This window comes from Tenrec ecaudatus, chromosome 6, assembly GCF_050624435.1.
Source record: "Tenrec ecaudatus isolate mTenEca1 chromosome 6, mTenEca1.hap1, whole genome shotgun sequence".
Taxonomy (NCBI): domain Eukaryota; kingdom Metazoa; phylum Chordata; class Mammalia; order Afrosoricida; family Tenrecidae; genus Tenrec; species Tenrec ecaudatus.
Genome location: NC_134535.1, coordinates 11,339,537 through 11,348,980, shown reverse-complemented (window position 1 = coordinate 11,348,980; position 9,444 = coordinate 11,339,537). Strand labels below are relative to the sequence as shown.

Genomic DNA, 9,444 nt, shown 5'->3' with positions numbered 1-9,444 from the left:
AAGTCAACATTTTTCCTGGAGCTGAGGGCTTCTGCCTCCTACAGAGCATCTCATAGGTCTGAACCTGTCCTGGGGATCATAAGCCCAATGCCTAACCCACAGGGCGACCAGCGCTCCTCTAACAGATACAGATGAAGACACTGCCATTGAATCGATTCTGTCTCATAGCAACCCTTTGTCCTATAGAATTTGTCCCTAGAGTTTCTGAAAATGTAAATATTTATAGGAGCAGACAGCCTCTTTTTCCTGAGTGGCTGGTGGGTTGGAACCACTGACTTTGCAGTTAGCAGTCCAACATGTAACCCACTACACCACCAGGGCTCCTTGAATATAGTATAAACATAACTATATGCATGTAGAAGCCTTACTGCACCATTCCCTCTCAGTGGTCTGGCCCTAAACCCGCTATATCCCTGAGGTATGTGCTCTCCAAGGCCATGAATGAGTGCCGTCTGCATACCGGCCCCACTCACTGGGCCAGGCATCTCCCACCTTGAAGGACATCAGTCCACCTGGACCACAGCACCAGCTGGCAGTACCACCCGTGGCCAGAAGGTATCCCAGCAGTAGACAGATGATTAGGCTACCTCCCCAAATAACACACACACCTGGAGACATTGGTAGGGCTCCCTGGCAGGGGTGTTGGGATCACAGGCATTTCTTGGGGTCCCTGGAAAAGGTCTGATGCCCTCTGCAGATGGGTCTGAGGTTTCTGAGGGTCCTTATTGAGGCCACAGCCCATCCCCAGCCAACCCCTTGGGCCGCCCACCACACGGGCCGTTCTTCATGAGCAGATGGCAGGGAAGCTGTGGTCTCATCTCCTGCTTCCTTTGTGCCAGTCCAACAGGAGCCCTTAGGCAAGAGGTCAGGCTCAAGAGGACAAGGGGCCACACGGAACTGCCCCTGCACTGTTCTTTTGGGGAAGCTGGGGCCGGATTGGGGAAGAACCCTCTGTAATCAAGAATGCCTGCTCTTCAGCTTTCTCCTTGGCCAGCACCCTGAAATTCCAGAGTGAACGTCAAGAGCTTGACTGGAGGTGGGTTGGTGGTCCAGCAGCAGGGTTGTCCTCTCCCAAGAGCAGGATGCACTACCTCCCAGACCCACAGAGGTCAGAACAGGAGTCTAGAAGGCTGCCCAGGATCCTCCACTGGGCCCCAAGGGGGTGCCAGCTAGCCAGGCCCCTGGAAGCAGTGGTCCTGCCTGGAGTGGAGGCAGGCTTGAGACAGAACTAAATACCTTGGCTTCACAGCATGTAGAAATGGGAACTTGACTTTGAATCAAAGGACGATGAAGCACAGCTGGTGCACAGATTCCTAGTTGTTGCTCATTTTGAGAGTGGATTTGGCTCAGAGACCCCACGTGTGTGAGCTCCACAGGGTTCTCAAGGCTGTGACCTTTGGGAAGCAGATCACCAGACCTTTCTTCTGAGGTGTCTCTGGGTGAGTCTGTACCACCAATCTCCCAGGTGATAATCCAGCCCTTAGCCATCGGCCCCGCCCAGAGAGCCTGCAGCGATGCAGCACACTGAATAAGTCCTGCCACTGCCCCATCACCGCAGCCCGAAATCTCAGCCCAATTGTTGGTCCCCCATAGGCTGTGGATTCCATGACACCATATTTTCTCCAGGAATCTTAAACCCCAGGGATTGGGACAGGTTAGGCCCACAATTAACACTTCCAGATTCACGAGGCTTTAAGGAGTACCAGGTAGGGGGTCCCACTGACACAGGGGGTTACCCATCGGGCTGCAACGGAAGTCCACCGGCCACTCCATGGGAGAAAGAAGCAACTTTTCGACTCCTATAAATCTTTAATCTCAGAAACACACCAGGGCAGTTCTACCTCTGGTCCTAAAGGATGGCTGTGAGTCAGACTCCACTCAAGGCAGTCAGAGAAGGCATCCATCCCTAGGTTGCTAACCATCAGGCTGGTTTGAATCTACTCAGAGGCAGACTTGGTGATCTCCTTCCCAAAGGACCACAGCCACTGGAAACCCTGCTTGGATACATGGACAGCCGCGAGCTGGGGTCAACAGCTGCCAGCTGGGTCTTGTGTTGAAGTTGTCAGAGCAGGTACCCTTTGGGCTCTCTGACGTCCAGCTCATTGGCCGGCCTTTAAGCTTCCAAGTTCAAGGAAGGCACTGGTGCCGGCTGCAGGGTCAGTCTGCATTTTCCTGCCGGGAGCTGCACCTGGCTGTGCTGCTCTGGGGTTTGCCCAGTGTGGCCATGGGCACCAAGAAGCACAGGCTGTGGAGCTAAAGGGACCTTTGCTGGCTCAATCTTTGCTGAACCACTCTGAGCTACCATGTGGACAGTGAGCAACTGTGCGTGGCTGCTGGGGGTGCAGACTAGGTCACAGCGCAGAGACAGGGCCTGGAAGCTGCTCCCACAATGTCAAGCACCCCGAGGCCTCTGGGCTCAGGGAGTCCCTGCTCTCAGAGAAGGCCTGGCTCTGTCCCAGGGCCACTGTGCCCTGCCATACAGTTCGCCCACACAGTTTTAGGTGTCCTGTCGAGAAGTCCCACACGCATTGAGGAAATGGGACATATGCTTGGCCACCGTCTGCCTTCCAGGAAAAGTCGTGTCTGGAAAAGCAGAGGGCAGCACATCTATCCCAGCCTTCGAGATGCTGCCAGAGCTAGGGTAAGCAGTCATCTCCTGCCCCTCACCCTTTGGAATGTCCACCCTTGGGCCTGTCTAGGCCAGCCCGCCCCACGAGGGCAGCCCAGGCCCAGGCCACAAGCACCAGCTGGGGAGGTACAGGAGCAACAGCTTGGGGACAGGGGTCAAAGTGCACACATTTAGTTTCTAGAATGAAGGCCAAAAGGAGCAAGTTTCTTTCAGTTTATTTTAAGAAGGACAAAAATTATTAAAACATCTACATTATTATCAAGATACTAGACCTTATGAATATTTAATATTAAAGTGTGGTATTCTTAAGTTTGTAATACAGACACCTTTAAAAAACTCTTACACGGATGCCTGCCCAGCTGAGAAATGCAGTTTTCCCCCAGCCCGTCCCCACGGAGGGGCTGCCACTCTCTGTCGGCGGAGGGAACAGGCCCAGCTCAACTCTGAGCCCCTGCCCCTTCCTTAGAGGGTCACAGCTACAGCCACCACCCTCCCTGCAGCCACATCAGCCAGGCGGGGCTGCCTGGACTCAGGGCCCCATGAGGCTGGCGCAGCAGCAGCTAGCCGGCGGCCTCTTCCTTTGGGTGGGAACCAGAACGCATCATCTTCTTTGCCTGCGCACCCCACATGCCCCACTGGGCTTGGTGGCCTGGGAGGGCCCTGGCGGGGGCCATGCCCATCCCCCAAATCACCTCTGTCTCATGATTCCTGCTCGTGCCGGGGCGCCTGCATTTCCTGGTCAAGTCCTTTATCTTTAGCCTTCGATGGAAGTGATTCCTTGGATACCACACACATATATAATATTATATAGAGCGATATATTTAATACCTGTGTATATATGCATCACAGGGGCGACATATATACACACTAGAAACGAGGCTGGTGACGACAGACTGCAACACCATGGACTAGGGGGACAAGTGTCATCAACATTCAGGGCCACGCCCTGCCTTGGGTCTGGGCGCTCCTCCGCCAGCCCGCAGCACCCACCCTCTGCAGTGCTGGCCTCTGGGGGAGGTTGGTGGCGAGGGAGGGAAGCATGCCACGGTTATCGGGAAAGGATAGGGCAGCGACAGCAGGAGGAACAGGGAGCCCTGCCGCTGGTGCCCCTCGGCACAAAGTCCACGCGCTGACAATCCTTGCTCAGGGTGAAAGAAGGGACTCCATTCTCTCCATCTCACCCCCTACCCAGCCTGGGCCCCTGGTTCCTTCCGAGGGATGCCCACTCCTGTGACAATGGAGTGGAGTGTTCTGGAATGTCTGGGGAACCAGGGGAGACAAGCAGGCCAGGGGGGTGGGAGGGAGAGGAGGGGTACATATGTGTCGGATGAGAGGGACAGAAGGGCTTGGTGGGTGGGGACAGGGGCTGAGGTCTCAGGCAGCTGGTGGGGTTGGGGTTGATGGTCATACTTATATGTCTGGGTTAGGGGAAGAGGGAAGAGGGCCCTGCTGGGTCCCCACAAGGGGGTGTTCTACTCCTGCAGCAGCTCTGGGTGTCCAGGGCTGAGATCCCCCTGTCCCCGCCCCAGGCAGACTTGTGCTCTTAGAGACCCGGCTCCTTACATTACTCTTGGAAGCCAGGGCCAAGTCCTCAGTGGGGAGTCCTGCTGCTGTCCTTCTACTCACCGTCAGGGGTATTGTTCCTTCTCTGGGATATCCCAAGCCCCCTTCCTCATTCTGTGGTTCCAACTGTAAGGGGCCATGAACTAGAGACTTTGACAGCTCCTCCTTGTCCCTAGGCCTCAGTTTGCGTAGCTGCAAACTGGGGCTTTGAGTGGCTCATCTTGGCAGGCTCTAGGGAGCCCCCGTCTTTATCAGAGCTCCTGGTGGAGGGGCGAGTAGTGTCATTCAAGAGTGCTGCCTCAGTCAGGCTTTGGGGACCCTCTAGCCTAGCCCCTCCCACCCACCCATAAGAGAATCAGATCCAGAGTAGGGGCTCACCAGGGCCCCAATTAAAGCTAATGGGCCTCCTGTTTGCTCAAGTCCTTGATCTAGCCCAGGGAGGAGAGGGGCAGGGAAGGAAGAGGAACCTCCTGCTGCAGATTCAAGTGGGGACCCCAGGCCCCCAGCCCTGAGCATTGGGCCCCTTGAGGAGCAGACAGAAGTTAAAGCTGTAGGCTGAAGCTGGAGGGGCTGGCCAACTCCGAGCCTAGGAAAGTGTGGGGGAGGTTTGTCCAGGGTTACAGCAGGACCAGGACCCGGGCCACTTGGGGCTGCAGCATGTGCACCTGGGTCTGCACACCTGGGCTGAGGAGGGGCTAAAAGTGGGCTGACAGGACTTGGGGGTGGGGGCTGAGGACAGACCTCCACCCCCAGCCCTGGTCTGCCCGGGTCCCTCTGTCTCCACTTAGCCCTCTGATGCCAGGACTTTGCCCTAGGATGAGACCTGGCCCTACTCCATGGGGGTGACGATGGTGGTAGGGGTGGTGGTGGCGGAGGTGGCGGTGTCCCCGCCCTCTTGCAGCAGGAAGTTGTACTTGCCAAAGTCGTCATCCCGCGGGCACAGAAGCATGTCCTTGCGGGCCTTGGCCAGCTTCTGTTTCAGCACCTCCCGCCGGTCTAGCCATTCGCTGAGCTCCTCCTGCCCGTGGGCGCAGCGGCACTTGTCCCCGTCCGGGCAGGGCTTGCCCTTCTGCAGCCTGCGGGCGCGGTCGGTCACTGGCCACACCCCTGGCCCTCCCCATGACCACTGCCAGCGGCTGGTCTCAGGTTTGAAAACAGAGGGCTGGACAGGCTTGGGGCCCCCCACCTGTCCACATCTACATCAATCCCGCCCTCCCCAAAACAAACAAACCCCAAACCCACTGCTGTCAGGTCAATTCCCATTCACGGCCACCCTAAAGGCAGAGTCTCTGCCCCATGGGGTTTCCAAAGCGGGCCATCGTTAGGGAAGCAGGCTGCCACGCCTTTCTTCCCCGGTGCTTGGGGGGGGGGTTAAGCCGCTGGCCTTTGGGCTAGCAGAGCCACACTGAGCGCACCGGGCTCCCCAGGGAGGGCTTTCTGGCTCTATCCCCTGCCGCGCTGCAGCCCCGCGCCCAGCACCTGTCGCAGAGCCGGAACTCGCCCATGGGGAAGCGGAAGGCCCAGCCACTGGCGTCGCTGTCCGACGTGAACACCTTCTCCTTGTGCTTCTCTGACTGGATGTGCTGCTGCCACTGTTTCTTGCTGTTGCTGTTCTTGCCGCAGAGCCAGCAGTGGTAGCCCATCTGGGGGCACAGCCACGCCACGGTGGGCACCCACTCCCAGCCAGGCCCAGCCCGTCCTCCCACTGCCCTGAGGCCCGGTGCCAGAGGCTGGGGGGCGGTACCATGATGTCGGCGTAGTCGGTTGGCATCTGGATCTGCTTCTCGCCTTCCCGGGAGCTGATTGGGGTCCCCTCCCCTGGCTTCCCCGGGTTGTGTTTCTTCAGCCACATGTCATAGGTCTGCTGCATGTCCAGGACTGAGGGCGGGGTGCGACACAGGGTACCCGTGAGGTGCCTTTGTGGTCAGTACTACCCATCATCCCCCACGTAGCTCGATTCCCCAGCAGATGGGAAGTCAGGGTGCCCCGGGTACCCCTGCAGCTCAGCTGGCCGTCCAGCGGGTTATGGACCCGCCCCCAGACGCGCCCCCAGATGCCAGGTGAGGCCCCGCCCCTCCTTCCCTCGCTCCCTCCAGCCCCACCCACTCACTCTTGTTCTCCTTCATGAAGGTCCACATGTCCCTCTCCTCCGGGCTGTGGGCGAAGGAGCAGTTCCCCACGTACTGACACTTGCGGCCGTTCTGCGCATGGATGCAGAGCTGGGGGACAGCCAGGCGAGAAGGGTGTCAGAGTCTGCTGCACCCTCCCCACCCCAGGCCCTGCTGCGCACCCCCCAGCCCCTCAGGGCTCACATCGTATTGCTGTGGGAAGTTACGGATGGAGGGCAGCGGCCGTACCGACACCCACTTCCTCTTGGCCTTGGACATCACCAGAAGGACCCGCCGCTCCTTGGTCCAGCTGCAGGGCAGAGGGGGAGGCTGGCTGGGGAGGGCTCGGGGCAGCTGGCCTCCCTGTGGCCCCGGGGGGCCCACACGCTCACCAGTGCCGGGCCTTGGCGCTGCAGTACTTGAGGTCCTTGTCAGGCTCCACCACCTGCCCGTTCCGCCAGCACTGGCCGCAAACGAACTTCATCTGCAGGTCAAAGGTGCTGGGCCCGTGGGACCTCGAGGCGCCCTGAGGAGTGGGGGGAGGGCGAGCTGTGGATGCCGAAGTCAAGAGGCCCGCCCGCCTCCCCAGAGCCTGCCCTGTGGGACTTGCAAGCCCTGCCACGGATCCCCGCCTTTGCCATGCTGACACCTCTGCAGAGGTGTCCTTCCACCTTTCCTTAGTCCCCTGGCTCCAAACCTTGGCTCAAACACCACACCCTCCAGGTGGCAGGTGGCTGGTGGCCAGCCTCAGAGCCCATCCAGGACCTCAACTATCGTGAGCCAGCTGGTCTAGGAGAGGGCAGTGCCCTGGGTGAAGGGGGAGGGGGCCAAGGTCCAGCTCTGGCAGCCATGGGTTCGGGTCCTCCCTCCTTGCCATCTGCCTGGTGTTTGCTCTACAGGCAGGAGTTTGGTCCTCAGCACACCTGAGACAAGGAGGGGCAAGAGGCAGGGAAAAAGGACCACTCGGCCTGGAGTCTTGCCTCCCTCTCGCCTCCACTACTGGGCAGGTCTCCCTGGTGCCACAGGGGCAGGGGCCCCATGCAGCTCCCTCTCACTCAGACCAGGACTCCTAGGCCATCCTAGGGGCAGACCAGAGGGCAGTTGGTCTGTGCTGCCCCTGCTTCTCACAAGAAGGGAGTTGAGGAACTAGGCTGGCCACGAGGCCTGGCCACCATACTCCTGACACAATTGCTTCACTGAGTCCCTACTGCAGCTGTCAGAGGTGGGGGCCCAGAGAAGGCACTGACACCTACCCCCGCCCCCGACACACACATACCTCAGGCCAAGATGCTGACCAAGACCAAATAGCTTCTAGCCTCTATCCCTGCCTTGGCTTCCTACTCCACCAGCCACTGGCCAGCAAGCAGCCTCCTGCCTCCCCACAGTCCACCTTGACCCAGAGCCCCTGCTCCTGAGCCAGGCTGGGATGGGAGGTGGCAGCAGGTGGGGAGTGGGGATAGGCAGGGCCCCAGAATTAGGGGGCTGAGGTTCCTGTGACCTGCCTCAGGCTCCTCCTCTAGCTCAGCCTGCTGGGCAGTGAACACTCTGAGGGACCGGGCCCCCTTTGACGGATGCTGCTGCGGTGTCCTGTTGCTTCCAGCCATGGGTGGTGGTGGTGGTGGTATTGTGTGTGTCAGAGGGGATGGCCCAGAAAGAAAAGGACCAGGTAGGAGGTGACTGTCAGAGTATGCAGCCTGCCACCCCCAGAAGATGACAGTGGGTGGGCGGTCTCTCGTGTGGGCAGCACTGGGGCTTCACCTCACAGTCACTCAGTGTCCTGAGACCAGCCCTCCCTCTGAGGAGGAGCTCCAAAGAGCAGCTAGGAATGGCAGGGGGTGGTGAGTGAATAAGGGAGGAGCCAGCGCCTCGGGGCGCCACTGGAAGAACGCATTGAGGCCACGGGGTGTGCGTGGACAAGTGGGGCTGGCATGGTTCTGGCTGAATTTCCAACTACAGCAGCAGCAGAATAAATAAGGGTCTTACAAAAGTAAATGTCCATGCAGTGAGACACAAGGACAGACAGAAGGATGCTTCTAGATCAGCGGTTCTCAACCCATGGTTCGCGACTTCTTTGGGGGGTTGTCCAACGACTCTTTCACAGGGGCTGCCTGATTCATCACAGTAGCAAAATGACAGTGATGAAGTAGCAATGACAATAATGTGATGGTTGGGGGTCCCCACCACATGAGGCACTGTATGAAATAGTCGAGGCACGAGGAAGGTGGAGAACTACTGTTCTAGATCAAAGGAGACTACAGAGACAGGGCTGACCAGACACAATGTATTTTCCGGGGTTTTTGTGATTCATCAAAGCAGAGGCGCTGGCAATGCGGAATGTTGCTGTGAGAGGGAGGCTATGTAGGAGGAGCCGGCCCTTACACGTGGGAGTATGGAGGGGCGCAGGAACACTCTGTTTAGTGGTCCAGGAAAGAAAAGGGTGTACACTGATGTTTATAAATATGTGTGCATATTCAAGAGTGTGGGAAGGGGCTTCAAAAGGCTTTGAACAAAGGGCATGAAAAGGTGGTGGAATTTTGCTGGGAGCCTTTTGAAGCCTCCTCCTATGTGCGTGTACAGAGCAAGGTACATATGAAGTGCTCACATTTAGGAAGTCCAGAAAAGGCTAGACAGAAACCTTGTGCTATTATTAAAACTTTCTGGTAAGACTGAAACTAATACACAGGAAAGGGCTGCAGGGGTGGGGAGATCCCTGGGTGGTGTGATCAGTTACTGCCTTTGGCTAAACTGAAAGGTGGGTGGCTTGAATCCACTCTGGTTTGGTCTCTGTCCACCCAGGCTCAATGCACCTCAGAACAAAGTCCTGGCAATCTATGACCCGGAAAACCAGTTTTGGGGCCAGAGTTCAACTCTGACCTACATCGGGGTGGCCCTGCAATGGCCCTGGCAGATACCTGTCCTTCCTGGGGTGAGAGGTGACTGGGCTGAGGGCCTTACCAAGCTGTTGCTGGCCTTCCCTGCATGGCCCTCCATCTGCTGCCAGTATTTCTTGGATTCTTGGACGATATCTTCGTGGGTCATGCCTGGGGGGGAGGGGGATACAGTGTTACTAAGAGTGTGGCAGATGAGAGGCAGGGCATGTCTGTGCAGTAACAGGACCCCACAGGGCCCAGGGGGAGAGCTCCT

The 9,444-nt window shown here is 58.1% G+C and overlaps 1 protein-coding gene across 1 annotated transcript in view; it reads right to left on the bottom strand.

The window, feature by feature from the left end:
* Nucleotides 1-2,828: 2,828 nt before the first annotated feature.
* ZC3H7B (zinc finger CCCH-type containing 7B) overlaps nt 2,829-9,444 on the bottom strand; it is a 44,690-nt gene continuing 38,074 nt past the window's right edge. The window contains exons 17-23 of the mRNA XM_075553631.1: nt 9,256-9,341; nt 6,693-6,826; nt 6,505-6,610; nt 6,303-6,411; nt 5,937-6,070; nt 5,672-5,835; nt 2,829-5,268 (exon numbers count right to left, since the gene is read on the bottom strand). Of these exons, the coding sequence (XP_075409746.1) occupies nt 5,022-5,268; nt 5,672-5,835; nt 5,937-6,070; nt 6,303-6,411; nt 6,505-6,610; nt 6,693-6,826; nt 9,256-9,341 (980 nt within the window). The 3' untranslated portion in view covers nt 2,829-5,021. The remainder of the gene's footprint in view (nt 5,269-5,671; nt 5,836-5,936; nt 6,071-6,302; nt 6,412-6,504; nt 6,611-6,692; nt 6,827-9,255; nt 9,342-9,444) is intronic.